We start from the raw sequence: 20,150 nt of genomic DNA on the forward strand, positions 1-20,150 counted from the left end.
TGCACCAATAGTTCTAGTTCCTCCATTTCGTAACCCAGATTCCTGACCCAATTGTTATAGTCATTCTACTGCCAGTATAGCCTACCTGACTCTTATTTTCATTTATATTGGTACTATCTTTCCTCTTAATGTCTATTCTCCTATGCACTGCTTTTCCTTTCTCCATTGCTGTATTCTCCCTTTCTTGATTTTCCTCTTGGGCAACATTAGAATCAAGTGGGGAGATTACAAGAGCATCTCCCATCTGTTTCCCCCAAGTTCTTAGTTTAAAGCTCTTCTAATCAGTTGCACCAACCTCCATCCCAGAAGTCAATTTTCTTCCCTAATCAGGTGGAGTCTATTCCATTGGGTACAGTCCTCTGTCCATGAATGCCTCCCAGTGGTCAAACATCCCAAAGCCCTCCTTATATCACCACTGCCTGAGCCATCTGTTGATCATTATAATTTCATCTCACCTTCGTTCTCCTCCTCTAGACACAGCAGAACCATATTGAAGATCACCTGGGCCTCTGTTTCTTAAGTGTTTTCCCCAGACTGACACAGTCTCCCTTGATGCCTTCCAGCAACAGTCTAACAGTATCATTTGTTCCCACGTGAAGGATAATCAGCGGATTCTTTCCCATTCCCATTAGTATACTCTTTAGCTTCAAGTCCACATCCCCTGTTTTAGCTCCTGGCTGACAGCACACTGTTCCGCTTGTTCAATCAGTTCTTGTGACAGGCCTGTCTGTTCTTCTTAGTAGGGAGTCCCCAATCATATAGACCTTCCTCTTCCTGGTGTTGGTGTGAATCTCTGGGCCTTCCTCCCATTCTTTCTGGCTGCAAGTCCTCTTGTCTTTTGTTCTTCCCTGCAATCTTCTGTATCCTCCTGGGGCTCCAAACTTTGGTTATTTCCGTTGACTCTTCCCTTCTTCTTATAGGATTAGCCATTCTTCTCTTCTTCCTTGCCCTCCCACCTTCTGTTAGTAACTGCTGTGCTCTTTCTTCATTCTCCAGCTCAGCAAACCTGTTCTTGAACTTTCTTTCTCTTTCACTAATTGATCTTTTCCTTTGGCTGGTTCTCCTAGTCACACGCTTCCACTGGCTACTTTCCTCATCCAGGAATCTACCCTCACAGTTCTTCAGTCTAGCTTGCATCTTTGAGTCTTGACTTTTCCTTTCAGGCTCCTCTCGCCTTCCCTCCATCAAATCCTCAAATCCCTTTGAAACTCAACCACAGTTTCCACCTGCATCTCCAAACGTAGGATCTTCTCTTCCATCAGAAATAACAGCAGCACGTCATACAAACAAAGCTGTTTTCAGGTACCTACTCCAGGATAATGTGCATCCCACATCTTCCACGTACAATCATCTTCATTGTCTCTTCTACTCGTTGGGTCACTTCCACTGCTGCCTCTGTATCTGTCATAGCCTTCCTGCCTAAACTCCTGTCAAGGAAAAAAAAAGCCGAACAAACCACTCCCTCTTCCCTTCTCCTCCAACAGAACTCCCATTCAAACTCCCGTTTTCAGTTCTGTTTGCTGGCTCCTGTGCTGCTGACTGGCTGCTTGGCGTGCTTTATAGGCCCCCTAATCAGGGAAGCCCTGGCCCCTAATCAGCGTTTTGCTTCTCTCACAGAACTCTGCAAAGGAAAACAAAAAAACTCCCCACCCAAAACACAAACAAAAACACAAGAACTCGCTCACTGCCACTAAGGAACTGGGGTTCACCTCCTCCAAATGAACTCCCACTCAAACGCCAGTGTTTTCAGCTCTGTTTGCTGGCTCCTGTTAGATCCCTTTCTGTGCTGGCTGCAGAGGACTGAGCAACTGGTGGAAGGGGGTCAGAAAGTATCTACAACAAAACTAGTTAAGAGTTAGGAGAACTCATGTGAAGTAGATGTTTCTGCTACAGCAGATGGAGTCGGTGGGATTCTCCACTGCCTTGTTCAGTCATTTATATTTGTGTAGAGTGAGTGCAAAAAATGCCACCAAAATCAGAATGGTGTTCTACCTTCACTGCACAGATGTGTATGAATGCGGAGAAGTAGGCCCAGAGATTTTCTCCTAAATGAAGGGGGTGTGGTGGAATGCTGTTTTGAGGAGATGGCACCCTCAGGACTTGCACAAATACCCTTCGAGGATTGCTTGCCATGGGGCAATGAGCCACAGTATGTCCTTCCTAAAGTATTTTGCTAGAATTCTTCAGAAAAGACTTCCATATCAGGACTGGACATGAAAATTAATTTCCTTAAAAATTATTTGAGTTTCCATGTAGCAGTCCTATTACAAAAAATTACAAGAAAAATCTTGTACAACATAAATAGCCACCGGTATGTGTAATGTTATGCCTCCTGTTCAACATATGATTCTTGGGTAAAAATACTAAGGTCGGCACATGGCCAAGAGATTGACAAAGTTCAGGCCACTGCATAAAGCCATTTTATATATTTTTTTCCTTGTGTTACTTAGGTTAAGGTGGGGAAAAGCTCATGTCGATGAATTTTCTTCTTTACCCCACACTAAAACTTTACTATCAATTCCAGTCTGTGATGTAGTAATACATATGTGAGCCCAAGCCTAAAAAACTTTTCTGCATGATTGTGGTCAGGGGACTAAATTCAGTGGACCAAGACAAAAAATTAGATGTGTTTTTGTTTTGCTCTCTTGTAAGGGAGAGTTTTTTTTTCTCTAATAGAAGGTATTCTTCTTTATACTTTCTCAGCTCCCGTATTTTTTGAGGACGGCTTTGACAGACACTAAGACTTCATTCCTGCTGTTATCTAAGAGAAGAGCTGTCAGCAAGCTGTAATTTCAAGCTCCTGAGAGGTACTCTATATGCACTGAACAGTACAGAAGTGCAAATTTAAATATCTATCAATAAAGCAATCCTCAGATGCAAACATGGAAATTATCATTTTCTTTGGATGGTGATGGAGAAAATCTACACATCTCACAATTCCTGAAATAACTGTAAAGTACATTTCTAGAGCTGTTTAGTATGCTGCTACAGAGTTTAGATAGATACAGATTTCCATAAAGTACTTTGCAGGAACCTTAAGTCTTTGAGCTTCAGTGCCCTTAAAGAGGCATTAGAACACTACTCTGCCAGTCAGACAAGGAAAGTCCACATAGCACGCTCATAGAAAGATATTAAGAGGGCTTCTAGAGACCTTCACAATAAACTAATACAGGAGCTGTAAAGCTGGTCAGGAATTTTCCCTAGGAAATTCTGAAATTTTAAACAAAGATTTTGTTCTGAATCAGAATGCTGGAGTGTTTTAATTTCCTTCTGAAAAATTCTGATTCAGGACAATTCAAATGTTTTGTTTTGATAGTATTGAAGTGTTTCATTTTGACTTTTGATTTCATTAATTTCAGGTAGGCTTTCATATTATATTACTATATTAAATATATGTTATATATACACAATATTAAATATATATAAATTTAATATAAAATTAGTATTTTAATAAATTCCACAAGTCTAAATAAAATTAATTAAAATGTTTTGACATTTTTCCCACTGAACAATTGGTCAAAATTGACACATTGCCATGAATCATTTCAATTTTGCTTAAAGTGAATTTTTTGACAGAAAACTGCCCTGTCAAAAAAATTTCAACTAGCTCTAAACAGAGGTCAGGCGACAGGTTGATGTGGTCTCTTTTGGAACTGCTGATATTATGCACATCATGTGTATGCTCCTGAGCAGAATGTTTCTTTTTTTATGTTTATGATTACAGCCCCACTTTAACAATTGTGACTAAGCAAATCTTATTTTTAGTTCCCCTTCAGATTTTTAAAATATTTTGTCTTTAGTTTATTTGCAGCTATTAGAAATTACATTTAAAAAAATAGAGAGAGGAAAAAGGAATCCAACTGGCTATCATGGAATAGAATGTTAAAATGTAGGTAATCTTGTATGTGGAGAATAGCATGTGACCTACCACTATAGAGCCCTAAGTGGTTCATACCCACCTATCTTAAAGGCTCTTCTCCCCATATAATATCACAACTTTTGTGCTCACCAGATCTACCTGAATAATATTTCCTTGCATTAGAAAGAAGGAGAATGGAGGCACAGCTTTTTCTCTGATAGGTGCTTAATTCTGGAGTTTGCCCCCCCCCAACTACAGCCTTCAGGAGGACTGATCAATTCCTCAGGCATGCTGCAAAATCCACCGTTTATCTTGGGATTTTGATAAGGGAATGGGTTGAAGGTTGAGAATGACTGGATGTGGGGATTATTATTTTATTGACATTTATTCTGGGCCAATACTATATCCAGGTTCTATGGTTTCGGCTGGATAATTTGTTTGTATTTATTTTTGTGCGTTTTTATACAATTTAAATTTGATCCAAGAACACAGAGCAATGGGATGGGAGCTTTCCACAAATGGAAATAAATATATACAGTGTATGACCCTCGAATGTTGCAGGTAGTTTGCTAAAACATGACATCAGGGGACACACTGAACCAGAAAAGATCTATGCCCAAGACAAAAGTTTTGTGCCTGCCTGAGACATGTCCTAGCAGATGGAATGGGATAACCCCGCATGCTCATTGACAATATCTGGAATACCTCTTTACATGTGCCAAAATGAGTGACTTTGTATTAGCTTGTTTAGCCTTAAACAAAACCTAGGACTGAGTGCTTATTGAATTTTTTCTCCTACCCACCATTCTGTGTCAGACCCTGGAAATGCTCATTAGAAGAGCAGACAAGTATAAGTAATACACACATATAAGAACAGCTTTATTAGGTCAGACTAATGGTCCATCTATCCCAGTATCCTGTCTTCCAAAAATAGCCAGTCCCAGATGCTTACAGGGAATGAACAGAAGAGGGCAATTATTGAGTGATCCATCCCTTATCATCCAGCTTCCGGAAGACAAATACCTTCCCTTTTAAAGATCATTTGTGCTATGTCCGGTGACAGCCTACTTATTCACTTCCTATATTCACTATCTATCATTTATTATTCTTTTTGTTTTAAATTTAAATGTTTCAATCAACCATTTAGGGAGCAGAAACAACACTATGGACCAGACTGCAAATCCCTTATTCACTCTAGCAAAAAGTTATTAACAAAAGTACTCCTATTGAAGTCAAGAGGAACACCTGTGAAAATAACTGCTTATTATGGGGAGTGTAGGATTCACACAATTTGGCCCCCTGAGACTCATACTGCATGAATAGCAAATAGTGAAAAATCAAGGTGATCTGTTTGACACAGCACACTGGCTGCAATTCATTCAAACAAGTCAGTACGGGTTTGTGACCAATTCACAAACAGAAAAAGAGAGTGGTATCTGTCAGACAATTTATTCATCAGAATTCAACAAGCTCTAGTTTGGTGACTGGGGATTCCCCAAAAGCTGTTGTTGTGAAAAATGGGAACTGCTAAAGAAAAAGGTACAAACTTTTACAAACAACCTCTTCATTTCTCCATTATGAAGTAACTAATGAACTGTAAATAACATTCAGAGGCCTTGATCTTCTTTTATAATTTTAGGCCTCCTTAAAAAGGTGATTCCTTATGCATTTTCCTGGGCATGAATGAAAAAACCGGAATATACAGAAAACACCATGTGTTTCATGATACTGAAAACCAGGAGATTAGTACATCAGATGAGGGTCTGCAAAATCTTACCATAACATTCCTTTGATAATGATCATGCTCTTTCTCAAAATCTATCATGTAGCCATTTAGAGACCAAATGAACGTCAGGTCTAAAGTGGTATCATAGGACGCAATACACTGCATAGTGGCATTCTCTCCAACTGTGACATCAACATTAGTTGGTGCCAAGGTAATCTTTGTAGCTTCTGTGAAGTTAAAAGAAAATATAGAAAATTCTAATAAACAAGTGCATATACAGATGCAAAACCAGCTGTTTGATTACACATGAAAAGAACAAACTGATTTACATGTTATTTATGCAACTACATTTCAAAAGGGAAAACTAACAGAGGGGGGCTATCCTAAGGAAAGTGACAACACCCCTACAACAGAAATGCCTTGCCTTGTATTTGCTTATTCTCTACAAAAGGGAGAATTCTGCACCTCTACACAATTTGCGCAGAATTAATGTTCTGTGCAGAATTTCATGTTTTCCCTACAGAATTGGGCTGCAGAGCTGGTGGCGGCCGTTAGGGGATGTTGGACTCTGCAGAGACTAGCTATCCAGCTTGTAGTGAGTGGAATGCCCAGCCTGGTGGGGATGGAGGCTCTGTATGCTCTGGAGGGACAGTAAAGAAGCTGGGGGGAGTAAAGGCTCTGGGGGGCACAGGTGTTTGGGAGAGGGGGCACCCTGTGGCTGGATTCTGGGGAGAGGGGGTGTGGGTGTCTGGGCCGGTGGGGTGCCCCATGGCTGGGCTCTGGGTCGAGCAGCGTGTGGGTGTTTGGCCCCCGAGAACCTCATACAGCCGCCTCCAACACGCCCCCAACTAGAACTGGATTGTCGTAGGGGTTTCTTTAATTCTCTATTCCCAGGGGAATCTTTTTGTTGTTGTCTGTATTCTTAACATATTTGTTGACTGGTATTTTGAAATAAATTACCGAAATAATTGAAACTGGAGTGATTATATTGTGTTATTTTGACAAATAAAATAGGTAGAATGCTGCAGAATTTTAAAATATTGTGCACAGAATTGTTAATTTTTTGGCACAGAATTCCCCCAGGAGTAATTCTCAAATTATACACATTTTTAACCTCTTGATCATAATGTTTATGATCATCTATGTTGAGTTATTTTTAGTTACAGACTATTTCATGTATAGAAGACAGATGATCCATTTTGCATAACCCATCATGTATTTTTGGTTCATAACAATTTGGGCTTTTTAAAAAAAATTGTGTACATCGTTAAAGAATGGGGAGCTCTGATCAGTGCTCTCATTTCTATTACTCTACCCTGGAAAGGTGATTTTAATGTGTCTATTGAGAAATAACATTTAATTATGTACAACATACTATGCAAATAGCTATGATGGAAAGGGATAGAAAAAGAGTAGAAGAAAACATGAAAAATATGTATAATCTCAAGCAGAGTTTACTATAATCAGAAAAAGAAGAAGAGTAGGCGACTCCATGAAGCCCCTCAGGGATCTTGCTATACTGATCTAATTTATCTGACAAATGCTCAGATAGCAAAGAGTTTAGCATTGCAGAAGGTCATGGTAGTCTAGCCTTGTGTATATACATTTGGTAGCTGATTTTATAACAGTTGCTGGATTTTGTTTAGTATTGTAAAGTCTTTTATCAACTTAGCGGTATTCTAGGCTATGCCTACACTGCACTCTTCTTTCAGTGGCAGATAGCATACATACTCATGTAGGCCCCCAGCACTGGTATAAATAGCAGTGTAGACCATGAGGCATAACTTAGGTGAGTAAAGGATGCCTGAAGTATGTGGAAATGTACACAAGTTCATACTGGGAACGGTGCTCTACTTGCCTAAGCTGTGCCTCACATCTACAGTGCTATTTTTAGCAGTATAGTACCCTGGTGCCTCCCCGCTGGCTCTGCTGGAACTTTCCACAGCCACAGGAAGAAAAGACTCCAGTAGTGGGGAAAGGCTCTGGCAGGCAGGAGGCAGCAGGGAAAGGCTCCGGCAGCTCCCACTGCTGGAGCCCTTCCCTACCACTGTGAAAAACTCCAACAGTGGGAGCTTTCCCTGATGCCTGCCCCCTGCCAGAGCCTTTCCTCACCACAGTGAAAGGCTCTGCCAGTGGGGAGCTGCTAAAATCTTTCTGCATTGCCTCCCCAATGCCACAGCCTTTCACTGACATGTGTAGCTACACCCCACAGTGTGGACACAGTGCTAGTGGAAATTCTCATGTGTCCAACAGGTACCAAGTTTTGAAATCTGTCAGCTAGCCTTCCAGTGTGTTTGTTGGTTAAAGCTGCAATGCAAGGGATGTGCTCAGTCATATGAGCTAGGTCAGAGTCCTGAGGTACGAAAAAAATGGTTTATGTTTAGTTTATAAACATATATGGTTTAACTGTGGAGACTTTTTAAGTCAATGAATTTTTGTGTTTCTAAAATGTATAGTATAACTTTAAAGGGGATAAATATTTATTTAGAAAAATATCCAGGAAACTAAGAATGGTGAGTGTAATGATTAAAAAATAAAGCTACAAAATTCAAAGAAAAATAAATAACCATATTAGTTAAACAGACCTTGTGATTCAAAATAAACTCTTTACAATATTTACAATCACCACATGTGGTCCTGGGAAGTAGTTACAAAAAAATGTTGTCATATGTTCTGATGGATTCACTCTTACGTTGCTAAGTTTATCTTGTGGCACTAGGCTGTTGAACAAGACAGCCACATATAGTATGGCTGCAGGAAATGCTTTCTTTTCAGATACATTTAACATGTAGGTGGTTTTCCAGATGCCTGGCAGACAGCTATTTAGTTATCTGACAGGACTGTAAAAGCTGTCATTAAATATATCAGTATCTGATACCAGAACTGCAGCGTGTTACAGTGGTGGGTTTATTTGGATGCATGATCCCACATGGCAAATTCAAGTACATGTTTTATTTAATTGCACTGCTCACTACTCCCCAGCCTCGGAAAAAGAGGCAGAGAGGAACCAAGGAGGGGCAGGGAGGAGGATGGTCACGAGCCCATTTCTCTGTGTGTTGGCCTGAAGTGTGGGACTAGTGCATGAGGGAGAGGCATCTGTACTATCTGAACAGATGGATCAGGTTATTGTCTCTCCCGTGGAAGGAACAGCACTGGTGGAAGAGTGTGACTTAGATGCTTTCTTTCCTTCATTCCTCTTGGAGTGGCACAGCTTCATGCTGTCCCTATTTAGAGCGGTGGCTCAAATGTCATAATCTGTCTCTTAATGGACAATACAATTCAATTCCGTTGGAAAGAGATAACATAAAATGGCTTGCATGGAAAATCATAAAGGGAAATCTTACAAAGCAAAGCTTTATACTTTTAAATTGAGGCACATTATGTGAAATGAATTAACAAAAATGGAGCTTTACCTGTGATTTCCAGGGTACCGGTACTGTTCGCTTTTCCTCGGTTATTTTCTGCAAAACACGTGTAGCTGCCTTGATCCAGCTTTGTGATATTAACAATTTCCAAGCTACCATCATCCCAAATAGAAATCCTATTGAAAGTGTGAAAAATATTCAGTGACTTAAAATAGTTATTTGCCTCAGAAAGAACCAAGTGTTTCCAGTGGAAATCCCTCAATAAGTCAAAAGATAGATCTTAATTAAGGGTCTGATATCTAACTACTGCATTTATAAATGCTCCAGAACCCTGTGATAGTTTAAACAGCGTTTGGCATGGTTAATGGGCTCTGGAATAAAGCATACAATTTTGGGGGGATTATTTCCACTTATTTATGTTCTCTGAAATATTTTAACTTTTAGCTTTTTAAGTTTAATATTCAAATAAATGCAAACCTAATTAGAGTGACTGAAACTAGGGGCTATGGAAGCTATTCCAATCAACATTGCCAATGATATTTTGACCTAAGCCCTCCCTATAATTTCAGTCCCGGGTTTATTTGAGCAGGGTCTTCCAACAGTACAAACTGTATGGAGAAATACTCACTATAGACTGGGATGAGACCACAGGTCTAAATTTCACTGAGCACGAGTTAGGATTTGAACTTACATCACCTGTGGTGAAAAAATAGTGCACAAATCCAAGAAATCTCTGGCACATTCCAACCCCTTTCACCCCCAAATCTCCTTTTTAAAAACCATATACCACTGACTATATAGTCTCTCTCTCTTAAAGCACTATCATATTTTAGCAACTGGATAAAATAATTAGAATTAGTTTGTAAATAAATTATTAAATATATCTATGCTGTAGAAACAACCACAACAAAAATGTAGCTAACACCTACAGGCCTCAGTCAGGGATCAAGGCCCCACTGTACCAGGCATTGCACAAGTGAATGAAACAAAGGAGTTTGGAACACAGCTCACAATCTGACAAGACAGAAGAATTAAAAAAACAAATGGGGCTGAGTTGGGGCAGGTGGAGACAGTTATATTTGCATAAATCAGGAGCCACAGGCAGTCACCAGCCTAACCAAATCCATGTGGTAGTGATTCATAAGCATCATGGCAGAGGTAGATTTTAAACAGGGATTTAAGGCAGGATAATTCAATACAATCAGTACTTGCTAAGGAGCGTCAGCAGCTTGCCACCTATGGAGATGAATTCTATTTCAGAAGACAAAATGTTCCCTTCACAGTTACAGAAGCCTATCTTTGAGCTTCTATGTTGCTCTTAGAGGCTTGAATGAGCAATGTATTGACTGTATGTGGGATAGCAGCTCAGATCATGCCAAGTGGTCTCCACTAAATTTACTCCAGGATGTTGTTGATGACGTGACCTCATGTATAGAATGGGATATGACTACTATGTCTATACTGCAATAAAACACGCACTGCTGGCTCGTATCAGTTGACTCAGGCTCATGGGGCTTAGATTGCAAGGCTATAAAATTACAGTGTAGACGTCTGGTCCCAGAGTCCAGGCTGCAGCCAGTACTCAGATATCTACACTGCAATTTTGTAGCCCTGCAGCCTGAGTCAGCTGACATGGGCCAGCCACTGGTGTTTTGCTGCAGTGCAAGTTGACTGGACGCAAGTGTTGGCATAATGATATGAATTTAATGGAGGGCAATACCCCTTGCCAAAAAACCTAATATGTAAACAAAACCGTTGTTTTCTCCACCAATAGACATGAACTAACAATGGAGGACATCATTTTAGATCCTGGTGGAATTTACTAACTGCTCCTCAAAATTGATTCCTTATGCACATTCTGAATTGACTCTTTTTTGCTATAATGAATGCTTTCAATGTTTCTGAGAATTTTCTTTAGAAATCCCATAGAAATCCCCTGATAATTTAACATTAATTAACTTCAATCCATGGGGCAGATACCTGTGTACTGTGGGAAAACATAGTTAAGAATCAGCTCCAGATTTTTAAATTTTAAATTTTTAAACTTGCTAAATTCGGTGTTTTAAATAGTTGTAAATTAGTGTTGAAAACTGATTACCCCTTTAGACTAACTGTGATATTTTAAATTAGTTACTTTGAGGGGAGTTTATCTGAGTATTGGGTTTAAAGCTCTGAATCTCATTTAAATATAGAATTTAAAAGGTGACTTCTGTAGTGCACAGGATGTTTAAAAATAAGCCACCTTTACACCAGCTAAGCCACTACACTGATTTGTTTTGGCAAAGGATGAGCTGGAGGTAGGCTAGACAGCTATGGCAAAAACAGGGAACTGAAGAACACAGTGGTGTATATATTTCAATTAAATAAAGTGGAGGAACATTACATTAAGCATTAAGTCAATTTTTAATTACATCTTGTGTAAGTAAAGATTTTCTGAAAAAAACTATATACCTTTGTCAATGAATATGTATACTATATCAAATTAAAAATGCAGGAAACTTTTATAAATTACCATGAGACTATTAACATATAATTGGCATTCTCCAGTTATATTGCCTCTGCTGTTTCACAGCAATGGAGCTGTGCATCATGCTTTCAAATCACTGAACCATAGTGGCAATATAATCAGCACAGGGAACTTGTAGTTAACTTGATTTTAAAACCCGAGAATATAAGAGGCCCTGAATCCAGATTTACCCCATTGTCTCACTGCTTCAGAGTGGGGAGAAGGAAGGGTCACTGTCCATCTGCAGAGGATATACGCTCAGGGTACATAAGAACATAAGAATGCCATACTGGGTCAGACCAACGGTCCATCTAGCCCAGTACACTCTCTCCCAAGAGTGTCCAGTGCCAGATGTTTCAGAGGGAATGAACAGAACAGGACTCTTCACTGAGTGCACCAGGAAAAGGCTCCAGCTGTGAGAAGCTGCTGGAACCTTTCCTCTCCACAATGAAAGACTTTGCCAATGGGGAAAGGCTCTGGCAGGGAGAGGTAGTGGAGAAACACTGGAGCCTTTCCCTTCTGCCTCTCTGCACCAGTGTCTTTCAATGTGGCATGTAGCTTCACACCACAATGTAGCTACACACCATAGTATGAACGCAAGCTGCTTTGACTGCGGCATGTAGCTACACATACACTACAAACTGCTACCAATGGTATGCAGTGTAGATGTACCCTCAGAGAACTGCAGTTACTGGTAAGTAACTTTTCTTTCTCCTTCATGAATTACATCTGTATTTCAACACTGGAGAAGAACAGCAAGCAGGGTCATGGTAATAAATGGACAAGTGAAAGTTAAATAAAGATTAAAGCACTGCCCTGCCAAACCTAGACCCAATATCTCGTGGCTAATACTTAGTAAATATACTAACTGAACTGCAAATTTACATGGAAGATACATAGGCAAGATGAGAATTAATGTTTTGAACTTTTCATTAAGAATAAAAATAAAGAATTTAATTAAGAATGGTTCTTTGCTTCAACTTTGCATCAATAATTTAATAATCTATCAATAAAAATCTATAGAAAAATTTGCACTCTAATTAAATTCCTATTTCAGCTGAATATAGAGGCATCATAAAACTATTCTAAGACCCCATCATGCTCTCTGGAACCAATACTGACCGGCTCCCATTTATGAGCAGTTCTGTTCCTTTGCTCCAAGAGAATTTTGGTTTAGGAGCAGCTTTGGGCTTGCATTCCATTATTACACGGCCTCCTTTAGCAGCCAAGAACTTCTTCTTCATTGGGTTCAGTTCAAAATTAGGAGGTGAAGCTGAAGAGAAAAATCAACATATGGACACGGTTGTCATATCTTTTGATAGCGTATGTAATACAGTTTGTTTTAGGACATTAAAGATAATCCAGGGTGTATTGAAGCATACATATCTAGAATCTAAAAAGCAGAAAAGAGTGGTCTGGACAATTACAGACCTGTTAATCTAATCAAGACTTAAGAACAAATTGTGAAGGAAAGATTAAACTCATGGAGGTAAAAAGGAGATGTAATGCAACATGGGTTTACCAAAGGTAAGATCATGCCAGACTAATCTGATTTCTTTCTTTGAGTAAATAACTGATTTTTTAATATTTGGATTTCAGGAAAGCATTTGACATGGTACCACATAGGAAATAATTAGTTAAATTAGGGAAGACAGGGATCAGTACAAGGATTATAAGGTGGATAAGGAACTGGCTAAAAGGGAGAAGGCAACAGGTTGTGCTGAAAAGCAAACTATGGAACTGGAAGGAAGTTACTAGTGGAGTTCCAAAAGGATTGGTCTTGGGATCAATCTTATTCAGTATTTTTATTAATGACCTGGCACAAAATGTAATGCTAATGAAATTTGAAGATGATACAAAGTTGGGAGGCATCATCAACACAGAGGAGGATTGGGACATTATACAGGAAGATCTGAATGACCTTGAACATTGGCATGACTGAAATGGGATGAAATTCAGTAGTACATGGTGCAAGGTCATGCACTTAGGGTATAATACTAAGAATCTCTGCTACAAACTGGAGGCTTATCAGATGGAAGTGACAGAGGAGGAGAGAGACCTGGGTATGATGGATCAATAACGGGATGACTATAAACCACCAATGTGATGCGGCTGCAAAAAAGGCAAATGTGATTCCAGGATGTATTATATGAGGCATTTCCAGTAGAGAGAGAGAAATATTAATACCTTTGTGCAAGGCACTGGTAAGACCCTATTTGGAATACGATGTACAATTCTAGTCACCCATGGTCAAGAAAGGTTAATTTAAACTGGAACAAGTTCAGAACTGGAACAGGTGCAAAGGGACACTAGGATGATTGGAGAACAAAGGGAGACTAGAAGATCTTGGATTGTTTAGTCTAGCAAGAAGGCTGCTGAGAGGGGATATAGAGCTCTCTATAAATATATTAGGGGGATAAATAAATGCTCTCTATAAATACATTAGGGGGATAAATAACAGGGTGGGTGAAGAGCTATTTAAGTTAAAGGACAATGTTGGCACATGAACAAATGGATATAAACTGGCCATGAACAATTTCAGGCTGAAAATTAGAAGAAGGTTCCTAACTATCAGGGAGGCTAGGGGGATGGGTGAGATTCTGGAACAGCCTCTCAACAGTTGTGTAGGGCAAGCAACTTCATTAGCTTAAAGAGAGAACCAGACAAATTTAGGAGTGTGACAAGCCACTGGGAAAGTGTCACAGGACATGGCTGTGGACTGGAAGGCTGTCTGAAATGGCATGTGGATGGCTGATCCAGTGGGACTTTGATACCCTGAAAGGAGAGACTCATATAGTGATCTAGCTGGAGGGCTGTCGTGAAGAGGGAGCACTGCGAATCCCGGAGAGCGAGAGGGGACATAGTGTGAGCAACCATGGGAAGAGAGGTGTCAGACCTGAATGGAGATAATTGTCCACAAGAAGATGCCCCAATGGTGAGCGAACCCTGTTACAGACGAGGTTATTTGTGGTGGTAGAGGGTGGGGCTCACTTCTGGTGTATTACTTATTTTCCTAAAAGCTCATGCTTCAGGGTTTCAGCTGGCCATCAGCAGGGGTCAGGAAAAGATTTCCCTCTCCCTCAATGTATTCTGCTTTAAAAATTTCTTTCCTCTGAAGCATTGAGGATGACCTTACCTGGAGATAGGACACTGTATGGGTAAGAGCCCTGCATGGCTATAAATATGTGGATCTAAATCCAATCTGCATCTGCTGGAATAAAGTTTTACCCCACCCTGTTGAGTTTAATGTCCAGGTGCTGGGTGGTTTTGGTGGCCTGTGATGTACAGGAGGTCAACCTATATGATCTGGTTGTCCCTTCTGGCCTTAAACTCTATGACTTTATGAAGAACTAAGGAATTGGACTCCACAACTACCACTCTGCAGGTTGGCATAGATGCAGAAATTTGGCTCTGCAATAGTGGAAGCTCTGACAAATTAGCTACATTAATGATGTATTTATATGTTGTGTCATTCCTGAAATTCTTATCTGTTGATTTCTCAAATTTCATCTGAGCTGGTTCGGCTGTATTATGTATCTGTTCTACAGCCCAAACTAAAACCAATAGAAAGACTCTTGTGGATCTCAGTGGGCTTTGGAAGAGGCCTTGAATAATTAAGAGTGATAAAAACAGCATTTTTAAAAATTCGGCTTCCTCAATGGTCACAAGAATTTTTTAAAATAATTTAATATTTGTTTTCTATTCTCAGTTTTTTTAAACAGCCCTAAAGGAAAGAGACATGTTCCCATACACTCATCTACTTTGCTGTTTTTGTTTTTTCCATTTGGCCACTTGCTTGGTAAAATTCTGCTCTCAGATGTGCACAAGCAGCTCCATGTCTTCAGTGACAACCTCTCAGACATATCTGGGGTCAGACATTGGCCCGTTAAGTTTTCCTCTTTTTGTAACTGATCATAAGACAACACATCTCTGTTTTGTTGACTTCGGTCTGTGCGACAACACTGTTTATGGTGTCACCAAAAATGGGCACAGCTCAGGGAAACAAGTCTGTTAGCTAAATGCAGCTGTCCAGGCAAAATTACCAAACTTTGGTTTAGTCTGCATCTTATCAATACAGCCATCTCAAAACAAGCAAAGAGATATTTAACCTTCTCAGTCATCAGTGTGTGTTTCTGAATGATCTGGGTGGGTGGTGGGTGGCTAGTAATGAGGTGACAGCTGGTCAAGGAATGAGGGGACTTAATGGAAGTTTTGGTTGAGTAGTGAAGGAGGATGTGTTCCTGAGTAGTGGACTGAGGAACTCAAGAGTGGCACTAGGAGTGGTGAAGAGTTGGAGGAGGGGAGGGAAACCAAAGGGCTGTATGAGCTGAGAAGTAACAAGGCAGAGCTACTTATGCACCATGGGAACTGTAGCTGTGGGACAGAGGTAGACAAAAGGGGAGACAGAAATTGGGGGCTGGGAGGTGTAGAAGTAGGCATGGGCTGGAGGTAGATGTGAGATAGGAAGGTCATAAAGCAACTGGGCTGGGGAAATCCCTGAGAGAGTCATGTAAGCTGGCTAGGGCATCGAGCAGTATAATTATGTCAATGGAGAGATCATCCACAGCAGCTGAACCTGGGACCTCTGGATCTAACAATCTGAGTGTCGACTGCTTGAGCTACAGAACAGCGTAAGTGAGCTTTTGGAGGCAGTTACACATTGAAACCTCTAAAAGTCATCTAGCCTCTAGACTAGGGTAAAGAGGAGGGGCTAGAACAATAGCTCCTGAAAGGCTGTGAGGGCAAGACTGGGTAAGCAGGAGCATCAGCAGTCAATTAGAAGTTGCACATGGATTGATTGAACAGGTTCTGGAGAAAGAAGGGGATGCCCAATGGAGTAGGTAAGGCGAGCAGGGGCAGAAGTCACAAGCACTGCAAACCATTGATGTGACAGCAGTTGCAGTTTGATTTACAGTAGGATGTCAACATGAGGAGGTGAAAATCTAGTGTACATTTCTTACAAAGTAATGACAAAATTAAAGGTGGTAACATTTGGTTCCTCAGCCTCTTAGCAGTATCCCATTAGAGATTTTTAATATTTCCAGTGTTAAAGTATTGTTTCAGCTCTTTTCAATAAGAATAGGGCAATGCAGTTATTAAACAGAATAAGAATGTGGTGCCAGGATCCCCATATTTTATATAAAAATTGGTGCTTTTAAATATGACTACCATTTTGTTCCACTCTGAAAGTGTTCTACAAGTTGAAAGAAAAGCAAAATATCTCACTGACCCACAATCTTCAGCTCAGCATTTGCATATATAATTCCATGTATATTTTCTGCTAAACATTGATACATGCCGGCATCATCAACAGTCAAGCCTTGTATTCTTAATTCACCTCTCCGGAACTAAAAAAACAGAACAATAATAATATCACATTCAATACACAATTGCTAGGATTTCTACCCTTCCACACTTCTTTGATTTTCTTATTTTGGTGTTAGTGTTTGGGGTGAGTCTTTCATATTCTTTTAAAGCACTGAAGATCCTTTATTTCTCCCTACTTTACATTCCAATCTTCATGTTGTGTTGCAGGCACCATCTTTTTGAATGAAAAGACTCCATTCTGCTCATTACTTGCTGGATGAATCATAGGCTATGTCTTCACTGACGGCGGCAAATTCGCTGCCGTCAGATCGACTTCTCTGGATCGACTGAGTGGTCAGTGAAGACCTGCTCAGTTGATCCAGAAATTGATGTATTAAGACCACCTTCTCAAGTGGTGTAGCACTGCATCAACTGGAACATGGTTCCCGTCGGCATAGTGCAGTGAAGACGGTGCACAGAATAGAAACAGAGAAGTCAACAAGAGTTATGCAAGTTTTTTGCATAGCTTGCGTAACTCCAGTAGACTGCCGCCAAATCTCTGAGGTAAGTAAAAACAAGCCCACAGTTAAGTGACTGTGTACACCAGTGTGCGATGCCTCTATAACAATCCTAGCACTGCAGATCCAGTGATAAGACAGCTGGAGAACTGGGAACCAAACCTTTTTTTCCACATGCTTAGCACACAAAATACCCACTAAGCCAATGGCCCAAGCCAATGTGCTTTATTTCAACAAACAGCAAGATAACATTTACAGTGTATTGTAGTACCTGCTTTTATGATAATATAAGGATTTGCATTAAGACTTGATCTACCTTCTAATGAAGTCAATGAGAATTGGTGGGGGCCCCTTTGAGTGTCTTGCTTCTACTAACCAATAACATGGTAAAAACATGGATATAACTTGGGAAAAATAAAACCCCAAACAGAAACATGATAAGACCTTTTGTGAACTTCAGTAGATAATCATTTAAAAAAATGTTAATAAACTATGTTCTTGCAGAAAACAGGCTGAGCAGCTTTAGACCTTGTTTAAGGGTCAATTGCAGTGTCTGGGATAGTTGAAGATTAAAGAAATACTACTACTCTGAATTCTCTGTACTGTGTTGTTTTAATAAAAAATATTTCAATCAGCTTTTCTAAAGGGATTTGTCTCTTTGTGTCAACCAAGTGAAACATCTAGTATAAAAAAACCCATTTTCTTTAGAAACAAAAAATGAGATTATTTTTGTTCTTTTCTATCAGAAATAATATTTTAATTCTAACACACAGTGTATTTGTGTGGCATCTGAGAACTACATGGTATTTTCTGCAATTCAATATGTAGATTTTTGTCAGTGAATGCTCAGTTAAAAGCGACAGTCAAGTAATTTTGTTTGTTAAATCACTTGTTTGTAATAGCCACAGAAAACTAGAAAACAGCATTGTTTTGGTTTGGTTTAATCCTTTTCCATATGGCAGACACTGATATCCCTGCTCCCCTTTTCTTCCCTCTCCTTTATTTTTCTCAAAGCACACAGCCAAAATAGCTCTGCTCTATTGTTTTCTTTGATTGTTTACCAGTTTCACTGCCATCACAGCTCTGGAAATACAGCACAGAGTGTTAGTTGTCTTGTGAACCCTCTTCTTTTCTGGTCTGTTTGACAGCAGCAGCAGAGCACATAATACTGTGAGCCCAACATAAACAACGCAAGGGCTTCTGTTTTTCGGGGTTTATTAATTTAATTTTTCATTTTTTGGGGTTTATATTTGTAGCATTTTTTAGTTCTATATAGATGTCTAAAAAAAGGGGGGGGGTTTCAGGGCTTTCTCTTTGTATTTACTGAAATGAGTAACCCCTTTGTAATGTTCCCTACTTTAACTTAGTACTATTTCAAACGGCACTATGTGAAAGAGTACTAGGGAAACTTCAATGTGCACCAGCAGGGTCTACATGGACCAATTAATGCATAACACACTTTAGAAATCACACCCTTGTAATCCACATTACTGCTTCATGTAGACAAATCCTTAGATACAAGTAACCATTTCCAGTGTTTCTCCAGTGTTTATTGAATAAACACTGATTTCTTTTTTTTTTTCTATAGGAGGTGCTATGTCAGTGTTGTCAGTTAAAACCTAAAATGAGAAGCCCTATCAATGGCTATTAAAGCTATCGTTGAGAGTGATGAAGTGAAAATTAATATGTATTTAAGATTCAGAAAGAACTCCTCCAAAAAAGATAACAATCAGAAAGCTGATAGAAAATTAGGTCTCCACTATTTGGTGATTCTTTTATTTTACATTTCACGCCCACTAAAAAAAAAAAAAGAAAAGAAATTTGCAGTATTCTGTGACATAAAAAACATGAAAAAGTTATATGTAATATAATGAGAATAGCAATCTTATTTTTAAACATTTCCTACATCCCTCCATTGGTTTGGTCTTTCCCATGTATCTTTTGAGACACATTCACATTTAATGTGGTAAAAGGGAATTTTTTTGGGAGAGGGAAGGGACATTTTTACTTAGAGACAACAAAGCATTTATTGTAAAGGTTCCCAGTAAAAAAAGAGATATCTATATCCCAAACGTATCCTACTAAAAAGCAGATTATCTGTACTGAATATTAAACGTTCTGAGAAAATATATTTCACAACCAAAGAGCAGACTGAAATATAAATAGGGTCTAAAAATACATTTTGATCCTAATGCAGTCTGAAATATCAAAGGTTTATATAATTATAATTCACAGGGCTTCTAACTGTTAAATAATGTATACTTTAAAAATCATTTTCAGCGTCTACATGAACAATGAATACAGCAAAATACATAGAGATATACCAACCGATACTCCATTTTTCAACCACCTGATTGTTGGAGTAGGCTTGCCTGCGGCTACACAAGGCCAATATAGATCACTGCCTATGTCTCTCTCTGTGTCATTGATATGTTCTACCCATTCTGGATATGCTGAAAAACAAAGAAAACAGAATGCCTCGTAAATATTAAATATAAATTTAACAAGCATTATTATTCAACAGTAACACTGAGTCTCAAAAGTCAATTTGCATTGTGCAACTGCAATAAGACAACAACACATTTCCTAGCATGATGCAAAGTATCCTGATGTGTTAGGGCTCTTTCTTTAAGAATCTATTCTATAGATACATGTGAGCAGTTCCACTGAACCAGGATTATAGATCCACTGCAATAGTTCTTAACAGTTCACCAAGGTTACTTTTTCCCCTTTGTTCCCAATTATCTATTACATCAATTCCTATAAAAACTTGGCAATGGTTAGGCTGCTGGTGTGCTGATACTACTGCCTATCATGCTGACCAATATTTGTCTCAATGTTCCTAGTATTTGAAATTTTTTTATTGTAT

General features: G+C 39.3%; 1 protein-coding gene across 1 annotated transcript in view; it reads right to left on the reverse strand.

Moving 5' to 3' along the window:
- CNTN1 (contactin 1) overlaps positions 1–20,150 on the reverse strand; it is a 238,637-nt gene that overhangs the window by 100,304 nt on the left and 118,183 nt on the right. Inside the window, exons 9-13 of the mRNA XM_067564200.1 lie at positions 19,610–19,734; positions 16,687–16,804; positions 12,579–12,729; positions 8,999–9,126; positions 5,637–5,812 (exon numbers count right to left, since the gene is read on the reverse strand). Of these exons, the coding sequence (XP_067420301.1) occupies positions 5,637–5,812; positions 8,999–9,126; positions 12,579–12,729; positions 16,687–16,804; positions 19,610–19,734 (698 nt within the window). The remainder of the gene's footprint in view (positions 1–5,636; positions 5,813–8,998; positions 9,127–12,578; positions 12,730–16,686; positions 16,805–19,609; positions 19,735–20,150) is intronic.

Source organism: Emydura macquarii, unplaced genomic scaffold (assembly GCF_026122565.2).
Source record: "Emydura macquarii macquarii isolate MOO-44397 ecotype Brisbane River unplaced genomic scaffold, CSIRO-AGI_Emac_v2 contig_2636, whole genome shotgun sequence".
Taxonomy (NCBI): domain Eukaryota; kingdom Metazoa; phylum Chordata; order Testudines; family Chelidae; genus Emydura; species Emydura macquarii.